At 48.6% G+C, this 20,177-nt stretch overlaps 1 protein-coding gene across 8 annotated transcripts in view; it reads right to left on the bottom strand.

Annotated features, from left to right (window-relative positions):
• Window positions 1-20,177, bottom strand: part of CHST15 (carbohydrate sulfotransferase 15) — a 135,323-nt gene that overhangs the window by 17,719 nt on the left and 97,427 nt on the right. For all 8 annotated transcript variants that reach the window (XM_012453405.3, XM_012453409.2, XM_012453407.2 and 5 more), the window contains 4 exons: window positions 18,971-20,020; window positions 17,914-18,253; window positions 15,937-16,083; window positions 12,111-12,267 (listed from right to left, as the gene is read on the bottom strand). In XM_012453405.3, the coding sequence (XP_012308828.1) occupies window positions 12,111-12,267; window positions 15,937-16,083; window positions 17,914-18,253; window positions 18,971-19,516 (1,190 nt within the window). In that variant the 5' untranslated portion in view covers window positions 19,517-20,020. The remainder of the gene's footprint in view (window positions 1-12,110; window positions 12,268-15,936; window positions 16,084-17,913; window positions 18,254-18,970; window positions 20,021-20,177) is intronic.

Below are 20,177 nucleotides of genomic sequence, written 5' to 3'. Positions count from 1 at the left end.
ACGCGTGACCCTTCAAGCAAGGTTTGGCTGTGTGCACTGAGGATGCCAGGTGGCAGCTGGTCTAAGGGGTACCCTTCCTGGCTCACACATTTCCTACCAGGCCTGTCAATATTACGGCTCAGCCCAAGAAACTACGTCAATGAAAAGTAACAGATGCTCTGAAACTGTCATAAAATCCTATGTTAAATACGAAGTCGAAGCCCAGTTTTTACCAAAGATGCCCACGGAACTACCCAAATTGTTTGGTGGAACTGGGATTCCATCACATAAATTACCTCATACAAACCCAAACATTGGCTGAAGGTTTCCATATTGAGATTTTTCTTTGTGGTAATAACATTTCTTGCAGATATTTAGCTCATAAATAAAACAAAAGCACCCATGCCTGTCTTGATTTTAAATACAGTCACTTCATGAGGAATCTGCTGATTCTATACAATTCTTTAGAGATCAAGAAGTAATCCCTGGGAAAAACTGGGACATACCTAATGTTCCAACCAGACAAACCCTCCCCCAGCAGGTGAAACGGCTGACTTTCATTGTTTGGGGTGAATTAAAGTGAACTCACTACCTCACTTCCTGTCAGTCACATTCACAGCCTTTGAGAGCCAGGCCACACTTTTCTTCCTGGGCTGGATGAAAAGAGACTCCTTTGGCCTCTCAGTCACCTCTGGGTACTTTGGATCTGCCCATAGAATTGGCAGTGGGCTTTGGGAGCCCCTAGAACCCCACTGCGAGGGCTCCCCACGCCGGGTCCTTGGTATCCTGCTATGTCACAGACATCTGAACAGGGGCTAGATTCATCATAACCCATGGCCACCATCTGGATTCTGTAGTTGGACGGATAGTGGACACCAAAGAACTATGTCCAAGTCTTAAGCCCCAGGCCCTGTGAATGTGACCTTACTTGGAAATAGGCCTTTGCAGGTGTAATTAAGCGGAGGATCTTAAGGTGAGATCCTCCTGGATTTAGGGGGCTCCCAAATCCAATGGCAGGTGTCCTTTTAAAAAGAGGAGAGGACAGAGACACCGGTGAGAGCACCACAGAAAGACAGAGGCAGAGCCTGGAGTGCGGTGGCTGTGAGCCAGGGAACGCCAAGGACTGCGGGAAGCCACCAGGACCTAAGAATGGGGGACGGCTTTCATCCCTTAGGGCCACCTGAGGGAACCAACCCTGCAGACATCTTGATTTAGGACTTCTGGCCTCCAGAATCATAAGAGGATACATTTCTGTTGTTTTAAGCAGCCAAGTTTGTGGTGATTTATTACGACTGCTCTAGGAAACCGACACAGATTTTAAACCCCAATTCCAAGGAAAACAATAACTCCAAGGAGTTATTTTTGCAGACATCTCTCTGCCACCCTGAGACCTGGGAATAGCGGCCCTAAGGGTACAGGAGGACTGGGGCCATGTGGCCAGGTTTCCCACAAGGAAGCATGAAGGAAGGCAAATGCAGACAGGAGCACTTCCCTTCAGGGGAGCACTGGGACAGGACAGCACTGTTTGGGTCCCTCCCCAAGAACTAAGCAAATGCTTCCTAAGACTGTCTTTTCCCCTCGACTACTCTCCAGGGGAAAAGAGTGAGTTAATAGCCTTGGGTGAGGGAAAGCCACTCCGATGGGTTAAAGCCACTCAGAAAATGTTGAGAAGAACAGCAAACCTATCAAGAATAAGTATCCAATGGACCTTGAAAGGCCAGACAAGCACACCATGGAACAAGATGAGACAGAGAGACAAACTGAAATGTCCGTATTCTGGTCTTTAAAAACCACTGTCCCATGAGGAAGTGGGGGAAGGAGACCAACATGGAAAACACACAGCTCACAATGAATCATCACAGAACTGCAGGGGCGTGGATGCAACCCCGGGATGCATTAACAGAGGCACAGTATCAGGAACGTGGGAGGGTGGAGCCAAGCAACAGGCAGCTCACAGCCTCAGCGGATGCTTGCCTTCAGTGCTGGGCGCCAAACCTGGCTACTCTCCCTGGAGATGCAAAAACTCAGCAGGAAGGAGCCCAGTCTCGAACTCCTCAAGGACTGACCAGTGGGCAGAAGGGTCGGGAAGACAGCCTGGTTGCAGGCAAGGGATTATCTCCAGTCAGGGCAATCCAACACAAAGGGATGGTCCCGGGTGGCAGAAGCAGCCTGCACTGTTGGGAAGGAGGGCTCCAGGGTAGCGTGGGGGCCAGGGGACCTGACACACTCCCACCCTGAGATTCAGGGCTGCCCAGCCCCCTCCAGCTGAGCCATCTCATTTGCTTACTCGCAAACCATCCCGAACAGATGGGTATTACATTTGGCCAGGGCTGTTTCCAACGGCAATTCCAAATATAAGTCCAAATGCATTCCAGGCCTTCTGTGCTGCGGTTATTTTAGAAGGCTGCCGGTGCGGCCCCTCACACTGGGCCTGCGCTCACGGGCTGCTGCTCAGTCCCTTTCCTGTAGAGCGCAGGGGTCCTGGGACCCCTGGAGGGGCAGTGAGATGGTACATGTATGTTAGGGGGCATAAGGCTCCATCAGCCCAGTGCCTCTGTAATGACCATGTCTCTCCCCGAGGGTGAAAGGAGTGGCCAGCAGTGGGCAAGACCCTACTATGTGAAATCTGGATGATCACCCCAAGACCACTGCTGAGTTCATTTAGGGACACTTCCAGGTGCTGTTCTGAGGCAGTGTGAGCAGAGGTCAGTGAGCTGAGCACTATTAAAGCAGGAGCTGCTGCTACTCCTCCTGGCTGCGCTCTGTGTGACTGCTTTCTGGGTTTAGCACCTGCAATGTTCACAGTTTCCATTTCTGATGTGCATGCTGCAGGGTAGGGAGGGCCGCCACCACCAGGCCCTGTGCAGGGCGCTGCATGCGTGCTCTCCTTCCATCTGCACAACCCACTGTGAGATGTGGGCCACACCATTTTATGGGGGAGAAGCTGACACCTAGAGAGGTTAGGGAGTTTGCCCATGGTCATGCAGCCCAGGAAGTTCCAGGGACAGGACCAGAACCAACCCAGGCCTGCCCGACCCCAAAGTCCCTCACCCCTGCCCTCCGAGCTTAGGCAAGGAGACAAATCCACAGCTGAGTAGAGTGGGTGCTGGCCAACTGCACTGGTAGTTTTCGGGTTTTGTTTGTTTAGATGTTTGTATTATTTCAGGTGCACTGTGATTTGGAAGAAAAAGTCAATTCTACTCCAGAACTACTTGATAAGTCACAGGAGACTGATAAACAATTACAAATGTAATAGAGCGGCAAACGAACACTTAGGATAAACGTGAGGCGCTCCAAGGCCATGGTCTGGAACAGCACATGTGTTTACAGAACATCACAGTGGGCATCTGGAAAAATGATGGCCACAGCAAAGCGGAGTTCAGGTGTCTATCATGAAGCCAGAACACACCGCATGACTTCTATCTCTCGGAAAAGCTAATATTCATTGAAATAGCTCCTTTGATTTGAACGGTTTCAGTTCCTAAATGATGATGTGGTAGTTAATCGGCCTGTCCTCTATGTGAGAACTCTGCAGGTACTGGCTCCAATGCCACTAGTTTGGGGAAATCTCTCTCCACAGTGCATTCCTCCTCCTTTTGTAGGAATTTTGTTCATATCATTTTTATACTGAGATATGATCCACGTACCGCAGCATTCACCCATGTAATGTGAACAACTCGGCAGTTTTTAGTAGACACCACAAAGACACCCCTCCCCCGTCCCAAGATGTTTTCATCCCCTGATGAGTGACTGCTGCTTTTAATCCAGGTCAAAAGGCACACGAAAGCACAAGCTTCAATCTCAGTGTCAGCTCTGACAAGGGCAGGCATTCAGTGGCCTTGAGCTGTGACATTTCCTCCAGTTACTGCTCCACGCACGGGACTTCTCAGAGGGCTACCTTTGATAAAAGATCCCAAGCTGGTGCTGAAGTTGCAGGTGGCTGGGAGCAGGTGGCCGTCCTGGGCTGGCTCATCCCAGTGACGCTGGTCCCACCTGTCCGTGCTTCTCAAACACCCCCCAGGTGGCTCCTCAGTGACAGTTATGGTAACAGTCACATTTCCTCAGGCCGGAGCCCCTGAGAGGGGGACACAATCATGTCCTCCAATTCACCCTCAATAACATCTTGCAGTCCTGTGGCCACGTGAGGGTGGTAATGACAGGCAGCCGGAGCACCTGGCCTCATTATTCTCCATTTGCTGGCATCCGAATTTAAATCACTGATCAATAATTCTCAGCCTGTGATATGGTGCCATCAATAATGATTATATATATTTTTCCTACCAAGATAAAAGCCATTTAATGTAGCTGAGATGGAGCCCTTTTGTTCCATTGAATCACAGACTGTGACTGTCTCATCAGGAGGCTTGATGAGACAGGCCTAGCCAGGCCAGCTGATCTGGAGGGAATGTCTAAGGTCATCTTAGGAACACAGGGTGACACTAATGAGGCTCATTTTCTTCCAGTTAAGAACATCCATGTTTAGGCCTAAAAATGCCCACATGAATGACAAGTGTCCTGTTTGTTGGGGCCATTCTCTTTCCTACCAGGGCCTAGGTTCCTTGTGCACAAGTGGGGTTCCCAGCCCCGCTATGTTCCTTCCAGAGCATCCAATCACAGGGCCCCGGTAACTGTTCACAGACCGGGAGAAAGCACTTTTCAGAGGCGACGCCATGCATCCCTCACGCTTCCAAACCCGGCACAGTTTACAAAGCACCTTCTCGTGATTCGCCAGTGACCCTGATGGCAGATGTTTCTACAGGTGAGAAAACTAGGGTGCACCAAGGATTGGCGGGCTACCCCTGGTTACAAGCCAGGCCTGGGTCCCAAGGGGCGGACCCCTCACTGCACAGCAATGGCCATGGCACACCTGGGCTGGCCACTATGTGACATGTGCTGCCGCTCCCTCCTTCAACAGAGTCAGCCTCACTAAGCAGCCCAGAACTCCGGGTGAGATGCATCCCTGAACTCTGGCCACCCCAGAGCCGTTTCTAAGTGTCTCCCTGATCCCGGCCCGGCAGGCACACATCTCACCTCAGGATCTCTGCAGATACAGACACAACAGGGCTCTTTTTCCCTAGGGTGTTCATCCTGCATGGAACCATCCTTTCCAAACAATCATGTGGGAATACACAGGACTGCCAAGAACTTCGCAAACATTTCCCCAAAAAATAAAGTGTTCAACACTTGGGAGTTTTCAGCTTGATGGTTTTCCTCCCACCATTAACAAGATGTGGCGCCTCACCAGGCAGTCCCCACTGAACGGTCTTCAGAGAACCCTTTCACAAAGGCCCAAGCTGTCCTCTGGCCTGGGCGCTGCCAGGCCTCCCTCCCTGCTCTGTGGTTGAGGCCAAACCCCGTGACCTTGAGTGGCTCAGCAGCTCAGTCCTATTAAAGTGACCTCATGCTGCTTCCAGGGCCCCTATCAAGGTATCAAGGTGTGTCAACAGGCAGCTTCTGGGAAGCAAAACGCCTGAACCCAACAGGAATCAATAGACAGCTTCAATAAAGACGCCGCACTCAGCAGTCCTCGAAAGGACTCCTCGTAATTCTTAATCTTTCAGAATCTTAGAGAAAAGGAAAGAGTGAGAGCTGGAGGGAGGAACAAGAAAGAGAAATCGATCCAGGGCTGTTGCTGCAGCCTCTATCCTCCCACGGCCTTTCTCCTCATTCCATCTCTTCTCCACAGAGGCGTTCTCCTAATTTCCCTTTGAGATGGTTTAAATCAATAATGAATCCCTTGGTGCTAGGAACAGCCTGCATTTTAATCCTTGTGCAAATCTCTTCTAGAGAAAACATCGCATGACATTCCCACTGCCAGGCTCTCCTCTTCTGCCTGAGAACACATCCAGGGCTTTCAATCAGTGCTTCTAGGGGCTGAGAGGAGCTGAGGTGTTTGGGGAAGGGCTTTCGGTGCTGCCTGAGTAGCAAGAGAGGTTCTCAAGTCAAAGTTCTGCTGTGGTTCAAAGGCATGAATCGGCTCAGCTCCCTTCGGTGCGTGCTGGCTCCTGCCCTCAGGTGGGCATCCTGCCCCCTCTGGTGTAGAAGTAGGTGAATGGGCTGCATCTAGGCCTAGGCATCTACAAAGACCAAGACTTCCTATTTACAGAGATTTGCAAAACTGGGGAGCCACCCTGCCCATGACTCACAGCCCGGTCCCTCGTGGGAATGACCCTCAACTGAAGAGACCACCAGTATCACCCAAGGTGAAGCCTCCACAGGCGGTCCTGTCCAACGGCGGGTAGATGGGAGAGGCCTCACCCAGAGGCAGCTCTGACGGGCTGCCCCAGCTTCATCATTTACATGAAGCCTGGCCCCACCCCCTCAACTAGACAGTGGTTCCGTGAGAGCAAATGGGATGGATTTTCCTCTCCTATGTAAAGCCTGCATCTAGCATATCAACGGTGTTCAACAATCACAGCCAGGCGTCACTTAACAGCGGGGATATATATGTTCTGAGAAATGCGTCATTAGGCAGTGTCATTGTGTGAACATCATAGAGTGGTTACTTACAAAAATCCAGATGGCACAGCCCACTACACACCTAGGCAGCAAGGTACAGCCTACTGCTCCTAGCTATCAGCCTGTACAGCAGGAATTCTGTAGGCAGTTGTAACACAGAAGTTAGAATTTGTGTATCGAAACATAGAAAACGTCACAGTGAAAATGCGGGATTATAACTTTATGGGACCATCATCATGTACAGGGTCCACTGTGACCAAAACTTGGTTATATGGTTCGCAACTCTATTTGGGGAGTGAGTAAATGAGCAATCAGTTTATTGTTATTATTAACTATTACTGATACCTAATAATAATACCTAATGATTACATATTTTCCATTTGTCTAGCACTGTTTAAACACATTACTACATATTTAAGTCATTTAATTCTCACTACCCTGGAGGTAGGTCTATCTCCCCCCATTTTACCAATGAGAAAATGAGGCACGAAGAGGTTAAGTTTCTTGTCCTAGGTCACAGAACAGTGAGCAGCAGAGCTGGGATTCCAATGCAGATCATCTGGGTCCCGAAGGCTGTGTCCCTGCCACCATGACCAGGCTACACCTCCCACTCAATGGATGAAAGCTGCGCACCACCCTCACGCCCCCCCCCACACTCTGCAGACAGAGTGAAGCTGATGAAACCAGGATTCCTGTCCAAATGTTCAGCCCACTAATCCTCCGTGTCCCCATGAGCAACTGCCTATAACAGAATCCATTTCATTAAAAGCCTGCTTCCTTTCCTAGTTTATCTTCATAAATGAACCATTTGACCAGTCCGAGGGGTTGTTTAAAAATTCGGTTTATATAAGCAGATGAAGAAAACAACTAGCCAGGTTCCAAGACTCAAGGGGTTTGGGTCAAAATCGAGTTCGAATTCTTAACCGAGCTGAATTCTCCTTCCCTTTGGACTCATCATCATAAAATGGGAAAATGAACCATTTCTGTGGTGGTCGTTTCTGGGCATTACGTTAAGACTACACACAGAATTAAAACCAAAATACAGACACTGTAAAGTCCTTAACAGATGGTGCATGACCCCACTCCAAATGTCCCTTGAATAAAAGAGGAATGCAACTAGGTTGGAGGGGCCAGCACCTTCTGTGCATTTTTCACATTTAATGGGGGCTATAACCGCCTCTGAATTATGAGACAAACTCTATCAACTGTCTCACAAATGAAGAGGCAGGAGGCTAATGTGAGATGTGTTTGGAAAGAATCGTCTTTACCACTTACGAATGGGATTAAATAAAGAAAAATTCTGCTTACAATTGGTGGCTTCTTTTTAATTAACTGGGCCAATTTAGCATAGGAATGCATCAAGTTAGTTTTAAATTGTCATGATCTCTTACAGAGAGAAAACTGGAACATGAATTCTTGGCTGGCTTCTTTGGCCATATGAACCATCCCATCCACTTCTTTCCATTATTCCGCTATTCTCCTCCAGAAAAAAAAAATGGACTTGCCACTTGAATCCTTCTCTGGAAATTAAAAAGTGATTTGACTTTACTTACAATCCCAACATTTTCAAACCCTCTACCTTTGATCAATTATAGAAGTAAAGGCTGAATATGAACCAAAAACTAGACATAAAAGTGGTATTCCCCCGCTCCAAGCCAATTTACAGAAGGAACAGAACAACTTGGGCCAATCCCACTTGCAGCCAGCACCCCACAAAATCTCCTGCTTAAAGTGCAAGGTCACGGAAGAACGGAAGTGGGCTAATGGCCCAGGATCCCGTTAGACTAATGGAACTTGGGCTAAAAGTGTTTGTTTCTTCAAGAGTGACCTAAACACACAGCATTTATCATCCTTTCTGGCTGAGATGGGAGATGAGCCAGCCATTTCAGATAGGCCATGAGTCATGGGTTTCGAAAAAGAAGAAATTCCTATTGTCTCATATTTTTATAAATGTTTAAGAAGAAATGAAACAGCTGCTATGTCAGTAACTTACACAGAAAATATGCACATAAACACACCCTTCCTCTGTCACTGGAGTTGGGATCAAGCTGGAAGCTACTCTCCTGGCCACAAAGCCCAGGCCCCAGTCTCCCGAGGAGCAGGTGCAGAATGGGAGGTGGCTGACTCCTAAGATGGTCCTTGCTGATACCTGGTTCTTGGTGTTCACACCCTGTAGTCTCTTCCCACTGGGTGCGGCTAGACCTCATGATTTGCTTCTAAACAACAGAATATGGTAATGATGATGGGATTTCACACTCATGACTAGATTAGAAAAGATCATGACTAGATTAGAAAAGATCATGACTTCTAATCTGCTGGCAGACACTCTAGCTCGCTGGCTTGGATAAAGCCTGCAGCCATACTGGAGAGGCCCTGTGGCGAGGTATTGAGGGTAGCCTCTCACCAAAGGCCAGCAAAGATATGAAGCCCTCGTTCCAACAGCTCTTAAGGAACTAAATTCTGCCCACAGCCATGCGTGCCTGGAAGCAGGTCCTTCCCTAGTCAAGCATATGGAAGAGGCCCAGCCCTGATGACAGCTGGGTCACAGCCTTGTGAGAGACCTGAAGTAGAGGACCCAGTAAAGCTGCACACAGGTTCCTGATCCCCAGAGACTGTCTGAAGCTGCTAAGTGCTGGGTGAACTGGTTCCGCAGCAGTATGTTACTAGTACTGCAGGCCACGCAAGGCCTGGGTCCGTGTCCTAACACGCTACTGCCCCACGTCCTGCCCTGCTCCTCAGCACGGGGACATGTGCCCTGACGAAGGCGAGGCCCACTTCTCCGATAAAGCACCAGCTCCCAGATGGGAGGCACTGTGTCACCATCATTGTTCACCAGGGCACATATGCTCAGTGCCCAGTACAGCACCCAGCCCATGGCAGGGGCTGAATATAATATATGTTTGAATTGACCAACTATTTCTGTTAGGCTGAGGACCAGGGAGGCAAGAAACTTTCACATTCAGTTCCTAGTATAAATGGAGTATTTGTTTTTAAAAAGAAGAAAATATGGTGGCTACTTGGGAGGACCGCATTGTGAACTGTGAGCTTCCTTCTAGCTGGCAGACTCAGGCCAGGGTAAGAGAGAAGAGTTGGCAGGTTCTGCTCCTGGCTGAGCCGCCTGCACCTGCACAGCGCTGCTGTCTTCCTGTTCCAAGGCTCACCTTTGTGGTATTGGTGTCCTCAGAGGTGGGAACAGAACTCCAGGAAGAGACACAGTCAGGGACCCTGGCTCCACCCCCTAACAGGAGAACACGATCTTTTCCCTTGTACTTGTCCTTCTCTGCATGGAACGCTTCTTCCTCTTAACCCACCTTCCTCCCTTGTTTACACAGCAAACTCTTATTCATCCTTCAAAATCCGGTCTGGCATCAGTTTCTCCAGGTCATTTCCTCTGGATCTCCCCGCTCAGGAGCCCACTCCCCCATCCTCCTACTCTGCAGAACTGCAACCAACCACAACCATGCCCCTGGCCCTGTGCAGCCCAGGAGCCTCAGTCTCCCGGAGCCCAGAACAGGGCTGACACACACCAAACCCAGTCCCGACAGATCAGCCCCCACCTCTCTGTGCTCAGAGAGCACACAAGGCTGCTGTGTGCACTCCTGGCCCCTGAGGTTGAGGCGTGGTCTGACCTTCCTCAGAATGAGGAACTAAGGAGCAGCGGCAGGAAAATATTTGCTGAGCACACAGAGCACTTGCGCCCTTCAGCTGGGGGCCTTGGGGGGTAGGGAGGCAAAGCAGGTATGAAAATACCTCTGGGGACAGTGAGGGGTCAGCTCAAGATGACAGCTATGTCACCATGAGAGCTCCACTGGTGTGTGTCAGCCCCGATGGACAGAGGGAGACCAGCCCAGCCCACTCGGCAGGGCCAATTCCTGTCTCCAAAACGTGGGAACCAGCAAGTGGGACATGGCAAGGGACAGAAAGTCGGCGGCTGCCTCAGAACAGAGTGGACAGAGTCCTGAGCTGGAAGACATAGAGAGCAGGCAGCAAAAGTATATCTGGCACGTGCCAGAAGGGATGGCACCGGGATAGCCACAGAGAGCTCAGGCTCAGGGGGCAGGGCTTAGAGAGGGCAGATCCAGCCTCTCCCTGCCAGGTCACAGAGCAGCAGGAGCCATGCAGACTCCACAAGAGGGACATCAGCTCAGAAGTGTGACCAGGGCCAACTTTAAAGCATGTTCTTTGGGGGCAACAATGCAAAGTGAAAGAAGCAGAACGTAAGACTGTACCGTCACACCCACACGCAAACACACACACACACACACACACACACACACACACGCTTGCATAGAAAAGAAGAAGTCTGGGAGAAAATACACGAAAACATAAATAGTAGTTATTTATGTGGGAAATTATAGTTTGAAAACAGTTTTCCAATATATGTTCTGAAATTTACACAACAAACATGCCTTATTATTATAATTGGTGAATATGTGGGGCCAGGAAGGTATGCCACCCAAGGAAGGGATCCCAGGGGTCAGTTTCCTGGGGCTGCCAAGTCCCTGTCTTTAAATATCATCAGCCTCTCCTATTTTGGAAGGATTAGACCTGGTTTGTCTGAGTGTATGGAGAAGAAACAGGACCAATGAGTGGTTATTCCCCCAAAACAGACCTCATCTCAAAATAGGAACAGAGCTATCCTAAGCAACACTGGCCATCTCCACAGGGTGGAGAATTCCCTGACTCAGGGGGCGGATTAGATTAGACTGGGCGCCTCCTTATCTCTGATGTGGTGGTATTCAGTGTAACTTTAAGGTCCTGGCAGCCCTGAGATTCTACATTCACACAGGCATCAGTGATGCAGGTAGCGCCCAGTGTCAGCCAGGCAGCCCCTTATGGCTATTCAATATCCCACTGCCCTGGCCTCATCCACACTGGGCAGCCCTTGATCTTAAAGCAAAGCTGCTCTACTCATCATTGTTCTTCCTTTAGGTCTCTCAAGGAAAGCTGGAAACTACGTTCAATGCAGACAAGGATAAAGTCATCAACCACTTTGAGAGACACAGAATTCTAGGAGTTAAACCACGTGGGGCAGTTTACACCCCTGATTCTAAGGGTGTTTCCTGAGCCCTCACAGTACCAAGGATCCGTCCTGTGTCCCTGGTCAAGCCCACTGGGGCTGAAGTCGCACCGACCAGGATCAGAATGGCTAAGAAAACAATCTGCAATGTGTTTAAACTTGTGAGGACTGCCCCAAGAATAACATTTATATAACAAATAGCGGTAACATTGCAAGTTCTGTTTATTGTTTTTTGTTTTTATTTATTTATTTTTTGAGCTGGAGTCTTGCTCTGTCATCCAGGCTGGAATGCAGTTGCGCCATCTTGGCTTACTGCAGTTTCCATCTCCTGGGTTCAAGCGATTCTCCTGCCTCAGCCTCCTGAGTGGTTGGGACTATAGGAGTGTGCCACCACACCTGGCTAATTTTTGTATTTTTAGTAGAGGCAGAGTTTCACCATGTTGGCCAGGCTGGTCTTGAATTCCCAACCTCAGGTGATCCACTCACCACCTCAGCCTCCCAAATTGCTGGGATTACAGGCGTGAGCCGCCGCACCCAGCCAGTTTAATTTTTTCTAAAGGAGACAGAATCTTATTTGTGATGAGAGGGGAACATCGTTCTACAAAAGTGCCTTTTCTTTTGACCCCAAATACAAAACATGGAAACTGCTCACCTCTCCACAGGGTCCCTGAGCATGACAATCAGCTTGGCGTTGGGCTGGAAGGCGTGGATGAAGTCCTGGGTGAGAAACGGCGGCTCGCCGTCCGTGCTGTTGTCGTAGAAGAACATCCAGGCATTGTTATCCCACATCGTGGAGGCGCTGGCCTCCCCTGGAAACAGCAAACACTGCAAGTCAGCAGGGTGGGAACGCAGGCTCCCAAGGAGTGGCCCTGGGTGCCAGAGGCCAAACCTAGGGCCCTGATGCCTTCCTCTTAAGCAGCGGGAGAGGGTAAGCTGTCAGCCTTTGTGGGCAGAAGGGACTCCAAGGAGAGAAGGTTGGATGCCCACTCCTGCCACAGCCACACCCCAAACCTACCTCAAAAATCTCTGTCTGGAAGTCCAGGGGATCCACGCAACACTGAGTGTCCCCCAGCCCTGAGCTCCTCTTTCCAAGGCGAACAAAAAAGAAAAAACCTTCACTAGCATCTGGCCCCTCAGTTTCACAGTATTTAACTTAGCTCACGGCACACAGCTCCACGGCATTTTAAGGGCCCACTGACAATGCAGTCTGTAAGAAAATACATCAAAACACAAATAGCAGTTGTCTAGGTGGGAAATTATAGGTGGTTTTGAAAATGGTTTTCCTGTATAGTTTTCCAATATATGTTCTATATACTAGATGGTTCTAGTAATAATAGATGGAGTTCTCTCTGACCTGGGGACCCAAGATGATGAAAGACCCTGCCATTTCTGCCCAGGATCTAACAACGAGAAAGAGCCAGGGCAGAGCTGAACCACATTTCAGAGCCAGAAGCAGCCAAGAACTGGTCTAGCAGACCAGGATCCTGGAGCTGGTACTAGATGGTTTCCTTCCAAAGCATCAGGAGAAAGGAGGAGGGTGGGGACACTAACCCTCATGAGGAATTCGGGTGCGATTTCTTTCCTCGAAGCTGCAATGGTTCATCGCAGGGCATACTCTAAGACTAAAAGAGAGAAGGCCTTTGCCACAGGGCTCACAGGCCCTGTCTCCTGCCAGGCCACTGCTCTGCACACAGCTGGCGCCTACTCAGTGCTGACTGGGTGAACAGGAACTGGGTCCCAGCCCACTTCACATTTCATCATGGTCCTCACGAGTGAAGGATGCAAATGGCAAACACACATCCCAGCACGGAGGTGATGCCAAGACACAGGCAGGCATTCCAACAGCACAGACGCTCTCAGAGGATGAAGCCAATTTCCCGAGGGTTGGAGGGGGTGTGTGTGTGTGTGTGTGTGTGTGTGTGTGTGTGTGTGTGTATGTGTGTGTGTGTGTGTGTGGTGTGTTCAGGAAAGTCTTCAGAGATTTAAAAAGGCAAATCCATCAATCAGCTCTACACCTGATCTCCTGACAGTTTGCCAATGACCACTGGATACATCTCAAAGTTACTTATCCAGGGAGAGACTGAGCCAGATGACCGAGTCTCTTTGGTCAGTGACAAGCATATCGTATCCCTGCAGGAAGCTGGCAGGGCCCTATCAGTTCTGTCGGATGTGTAATCACATCCAGGTGACCAGCTCTGTTCTGGCCTTTTTTTCTTTCTTTTTTTAAAGAGATAACACCCTAGGATACAGAAAAAACAAGTCAATCAGAAGTCCCTTGAAAATTCCACTCCCCACGAACAAGAGAATATAAAGGCCAAGTGGACTCACTACCTAAATTGGCACAAATTCTGTCAGATCTCAAAAATGAACTGGTTCTAGAGCCATGGAGGCACCTGTCCATCCACCTGTCTTCCTTCCATCCAGCCACCATCCATCCTTTGTCCATCCAGGAAGCATTCATTTGGTGTCTAATCTGTGCTCAGCACCATGCTTGGCACCAGGGACAGATGGGGGAAGGAAACCACAGCCCTTCCCCTCTCAGGCTTTAAGATATAAGGGGGAAGACAGGCAATTCAAGAAACAGAGTACCACGTCGGGTACTTGGGATAGAGGCAGGGGCCTTTCAACACGTCTAAAGCCCTAGCCCCAAGTTCAGCCATCACATTCAGGCTGCTTGCATCCTGAACCTCCTGTGTGACTCTAGCTGTCAACAATGACAGCGGAAGAAAGGTCCTCTCTGACCTAGGTCCCAAGATGATGAAAGATCCTGCCGTTTCCACCCAGAATCTAACAAAGAGGAAGAGCTGGGGCAGAGCTGAGTCACATTTCAGACTGGAGGGAGTCTAGAACTGACCTGGTCCAACAATCCCACTTTGCAGAGGTGCAGACAGAGTCCAGGAACAGGAAAAATGACCAGCTGCATGGCACAGAGCTGGCTGCTGGCCCGGGCAGGGCTAGATACCTGTCACGCCACAAGACTACCATCAGACTCACCAAACTCTGCTTTCAGTAAATATCAGCACAGTGAATTTATTTTTTGTTCTTTTTAAAATCTAGGAGCAAGCAAAATTAGGAGATCAAACTAAGGCTTTCCTTTTTCATTCATTATCTTAGTCTCTGTTTCCTGGCTCGAGGATACATATTTCCAGCTCTTTCATAAGAACATGTGATTTTCCCACAGGCATATGGTATAGGAGTCACAATGAAATATAAGTTAGGCTTGTGATTTGAAGAGTTTGGACCCCCATGTTTGCAAAAGACTAGCTAACCGCTAAATCATACTGGAGGTGACTCCCAGTGACCTAATTACTTTCAGTTAAAAAACAAAAGAAGAAGAACTAAGTCAAGACTTGGGCACATAAGCCTGCCTCCTTGGACATGACAGTCTTAAGTTAAAAAGTCATCTTTCAAAGGGCTGATTACAGTTCCTTTTAGTAGCTAATAGAGTCATTTAATTTGGAGATTGCAAATATAACAGATCTAAGAAAATTAAAAAACAGATCACTGTCTACGGTAAACAATTTAAGCAAAAAGTGATTCAATTTCTCTTTCAGAAGCATCAGTGGATAAACACCTTCTAAGCTAAATCCAATAAAAAGAATTATGTCAGACAAATAACAAGTCTAGAGATCTAAGGTACAGCATGTGTACTGTAGTTATTAATCTTATTAATCCTGTATCATATGCTAGAAATTTTCCAGGACAGATTTCAGGTGCTTTTAACACACACACACACACACACACACACACACACACACACACCACCTACCCACACACAAAGGTAACTGTGAAAAAAATTGGCTGTGTTAATTTGCTTGACTGTAGTAATCATTTCACTGTCTCTATGTCCATCAAAACATTGTTATGTTGTATACCTTAAATTATACAATAAAAAATAAATTTTAAAAAGAGTGAATATATATGTTTACTTACAAAATATTTTTGTGAATATTTAAAACAAATTGTTATTAATCAACCTCATTTTGAATGCCCAAAGGCATTAGGTTGACAGGGGCCAGGCTTTTTAAACAGCAATTAGTTATAGGTGATGTGTCGGGGCTGCCTGCGTCTTGTATGGTCCCAGTGGCCAGGGATTACAAAAGCTCCAAGCAGCAAATCAATGACTAACCAGTTAACTGCACTTATAACTCCCCATGCAAACTTATCAGATCAGTACATCAGAAAAAGAAGTCAATATCCCTAATTAATTTCTTAAAAACAAAGAAATGGCAACTATTCACGAAGGCCATCAGTTGCCCTTAAGTCTCCACAGAATTAGAAAGTCAACATTTCTGCTTCATCGTAACTGTTCAAGTGATGTGAACACTTTATGTAGCAGTAAGAGTGCCGGCCAGGTGGAGAAGTGGAGGCTCAAAGGAAGTCTGCTGCCACCATACAAATGTGCTGCCAGTGAAGCAGAGCTGGGCCAGGACCACAGGGAGGGTGCCAGCCCTGCAAGAGTGACACAGAAGCCTTACCGATAATAATTGTATTCATTTTGCTCTGCTCCTTTGCAGAGGTGGCCTGCAGTCCTTGATGGATCTGGTGTGCTGCCAGGTCAAAGAGGTCTAGATAATCTTCCACGGGGTAGCGGTCTCGCAGCCCATCTCTTAGGCGGACGATTCCTACAAGAACCAAGAATCAGGAGATACTAGGGACAAAGTTGCTACTGCTGGGGTGATGGCCTCCCAGACAGCGACCAGAGAGAGAGGGATGGGACTAAAGGGCGTGGTTGCAGCAGCAAGAGGCTCAGCCCAGGTGAGCTTCAGAAGAGGCTGATGGGGATGGGGGTGGGGCATCTATGCAGTCTGGCTACCCACTTTCAATCCATGCATGCTTCAAGTGCTGGAAGATACCACCGCTAAGCTGGACAGTTGCAGCTTAAAGGCTGGCACACCTATTCAAGAGCTAGAAACATGTCTGTTTGGAGGGACAGAGTCTGGGGGCTGGTTATTTTGTGCACAGGTGGGACTCGTAAGTGACTGGGCAGCAAGGACACCCAGGATGCATGTGTTGTATCAAACAGGGAGAGAGGACCAAGGGCAGCCCACGGAGAGAGGAGGGCAGTATCCTATAAACTCCATGATGCCCTCCTCATGGGGCCCAGCCAGCACCTGTCTGATGTTCTCTCTCCTGCCCTGTTCAATCAAATACCCTGCCCTTTGTCCAAACAATAAGGGGAACTATCACACCCTAGACAGACATGGATTCTGGCATCGGCCACAAACAGCTTAAATTCACCCCCTGCCTAAAAAATAAATAAATTTCACTTACAAACATTTAAAAATCCACTTTCCAAATCCACAACTCCTGAGGTCAATGGAAATTGGAAAGAGAACATCCGTGGTCAAAGCAACAAGAGGTTCAAGGTGACATTGAAGACTAGATTCCAGAGGCCCACCCCTGTTCCTCCTCCTTTCCTGCCAGTGGGAAACTGGTTTTCATTAAGGGGAAATCACTGTGAGCCTTGGAGGAGCATCCTATGGCAGGGGAGTGTGTTCAGACACGTCCAGCAAATGCATACGGATGTGAGACCCTGGCTCCTACAGCGGCTGCTGCTAAACCACAAAAGAAACATTTACACTTTAGCTCACTGTAGGACGAACATCAAAAGGATGAAAGCAAATGTGTGTCAGGAAACACATTAAGAGTTGGTCTAAGTAAAACTTTGAAGATTCCCTTGTAGGCAACCTGAGTTCATTACTGGAAAACACCCTCGTGACCTGCCCGGACTCTGGTTGACAACAGGCACATATCACGCCTCAGCTCCAGTGACCAAACCTCTCCTGGCACAAGGAAAAGGTTAGAGAGAGGAAACAGTGACCTGAGGACTGCAGGTGCCTGGGGCTGAGCTGGAGCAGAGGGGGATGGGCGGTGGTTGCCGTCAGCCTGCAGCAAAGGGTTGAGAGCAGGGCCTCTAGAATGATCTCCATGTGGTTTCCATATGGAACCCATAAGGCAGACAGGGCAGGACAGAGAAGCTGAGGCCTGAAGCAATTCAGTCTCCTCCAGGTGCAGGGACTGCAGCTGAAACAGCACAGAGCAGGGAACGGCACAGAGCAGGGAACGGCACAGAGCAGGGAATGGCACGGAACTGGGAACGGCACGGAACAGGGAACGGCACGGAGCAGAGAACGGCACAGAGCTGGGAAGGGCACGGAGCAGAACGGCACAGAGCTGGGAGCCAAGAGCCCAGATCACACCCTCCTTGCTGGCCCTTACTGGCACTGGCACTCACTGCTCACTGCTGGGCTCATGTGCCCGGGCTTTCGGGACAAGAAGAGCTGCCGGTTCTGACCCGTCCCCTTGTCCTGCATACAGCTAGCAATGCTCACTGCATGGCTAGGACCCAGGTTCCAGACCCTGCCGGGTCTTCGCGTGGGAACAGCCTCCTGACAAGGGAATTGTGCAGTCTTTTCCTGCCGCCCTCGCAGGGCCTGGGACCCGGCACTCACCAAACCGCTTCCGGGTCCACCAGTGCGGCTCCTTGATGGCGGAGAACTTGACCTCGGGGTGCAGCCGTAGACGGTCGTAGAGGTCTGTAGTCCCGCACTTAGGCTGCCCGATGATGTAGAAGTGCGGCAGGCAGCGTAGGCGGAAGTGCTTCCCGTGCGCGTGCGCCAGGTGGCCCCAGAAGGCCTTGCGCAGCGCGTCGAAGGTGGAGCGGAAGCGCTTGGAGTAGAGCACGTAGGAGTTGGTGAGGTAGGGGTCGGTGGTGTTCCGCCCCGAGAACTCCTCATACCAACAGGGGCTCTTACTATTTGGAAGGAATTTATTGGGGATGACTGAAAACATCTGCAAGGAAACAGAAAGAGGAGGAGAGACACAGAAGAGGGGAAAATGAGCAACGAAAGAATCTAAGTGCAATGGGAATATGCCCTGAGACTAACGACCGTCTTCAAATTTGAATATTTGACATGATTAACAAATAAAGCAAAACAGTAGATGGTCAGTGACTGTGCTTTTCTCACCACCACTTCCCCACACACAAAAAAAAAAACTCGGAGAGAATAAGAAGTTTAATCAAAATCCATTCCACCGTAATTTACACCTTTCTGATACACAACACACATGCACACACGGTAATTAAACAGAATCTTTTTACTAGTTGTATATTTAAATTGCCACTAGAGATTAAAATATAGAATAGAAGCAGAAAATCAAATTTAACTCAACTTTAAAATCCCAAATGATGGTGATCTGCAAAAGCAACTTTTAACTACCACCACCACATGTCAAGCAAGAAGTCCTGGAATGCAATAATGAGAGCCGGCGGCCCTTGAACATGCCTAGCCCAGCGTTCAGGACAGCAGATTCCCTTCCTGGCACTCCATAGCATAAGCAAACAGCACTCTCTCAGTGCATTCAAATCCATAAGGCTGTCAAATGATCCTTGCTACATCTGAGACGTTTTTTAGTCATTTTCCTTCTGTGTTCCCAAAGATGATAGAAAGAAAAGCACTCATTTCTAAAAATCAACCAATCAGTCAGGATTAGCACAAATCTACTCACATGCAACTCCTGCTTCTTAAGATCTTCTAAGTCTGGGAGCTGTCTGGTTGTGAACTCAATCCTGGCTGTGATGCTGTTGATAATTAATTTAATGCTTGGATAGTCCTTCATATATGAAATATTATTTACAGAGGATTGGTGGTGATGCTCTTTTGTGTCACTTGGGTTTTCGCTGTCCATCAAGCTGGGGTTGCTGGGGAAGCCTCCGTAATGGAAAGGTGATGAGATCAGAAGCTCTTGGTGGGCCCCAGAAAGGATGTAAGAAGCCATTACCAAGGTCATTATTATCAGTCCAAAAACGAGGCTACATCGCTTCCCCTTCTTGAAGCGCAGAAACCCACCCCAGTTCTCGTTCCCTTCAGTCCTCACTTCGAGAACAGCAAGCAAGTTCATCTGCTTACTGTCCACACGAAACAGAATTTTGTTTTCTCCTTTGCACGTGGGGCACGCCTGGTGACCGTGATGGGGGCCCCCTCGGCAGTCGACCTGCTGCTTGTGTGCGCTGTCGGGTAACAGCTGTATGCAGCAGTTAACACAGTGCCTCATGGTAGCACCAGTGCCCTGGGCTTACCGAGCCATGGATGGGCCCCCCAGAAGTCTGGATGTTCACAAGTCGTGCTGGAAAACCTTAAAGATGTCTTGTGATTACATAAGATGGACAAAAAGCACAAATACAGAAATAAGCAGACACCAAAGCACTAGAGAAAGAGGACGCACATTCTTTGGTTCAGCTCCGAAAGGAAACAAAAGGAAGTGATGTCCAAAAGTCATGTTCTGCAAGAGCCGCTGCAGCCTCGCAGAAGGTAACAAGTTCAGGAGCAACTCTGCCTGCCCTTCAGGTTTTTCCCATGGCACAAAAAAAAGTGGAAGAATTCTCGCTGGGGAACGTGGAAACACACATGAAATTAAAAGAAATCATGGTCTTCTCATTGATGGATGGATTGGCATGCCATCCATGGAGACATCTGTGAAGATCTCCGCTTTTACATCCCAAGTGTCTTTGGAATATTTCCTCTTCATGGGGCGCAAACTTTAAAAATGCCAGATTTTCTACACAAAAAGACAAGAAATTTTATTACATTTATTATGCTGTGTGATAATAGCAATAACCCGAGGCTCATCCTCCAAGGAGAGATAGATGCTCTCTCTCTTTTCCACCTATAAGTCCAGCCAAGCCAGCCTGGTTCTAAGCAAGTCATAGAAAATT

Source organism: Aotus nancymaae, unplaced genomic scaffold (genome assembly GCF_030222135.1).
Source record: "Aotus nancymaae isolate 86718 unplaced genomic scaffold, 86718_ANA_hifiasm-v0.15.2.pri h1tg000010l, whole genome shotgun sequence".
NCBI classification, from domain to species: Eukaryota; Metazoa; Chordata; class Mammalia; order Primates; family Aotidae; genus Aotus; species Aotus nancymaae.
Note: the sequence above shows the minus strand (reverse complement) of the source record. Positions and strands in the feature narration are given on the sequence as shown.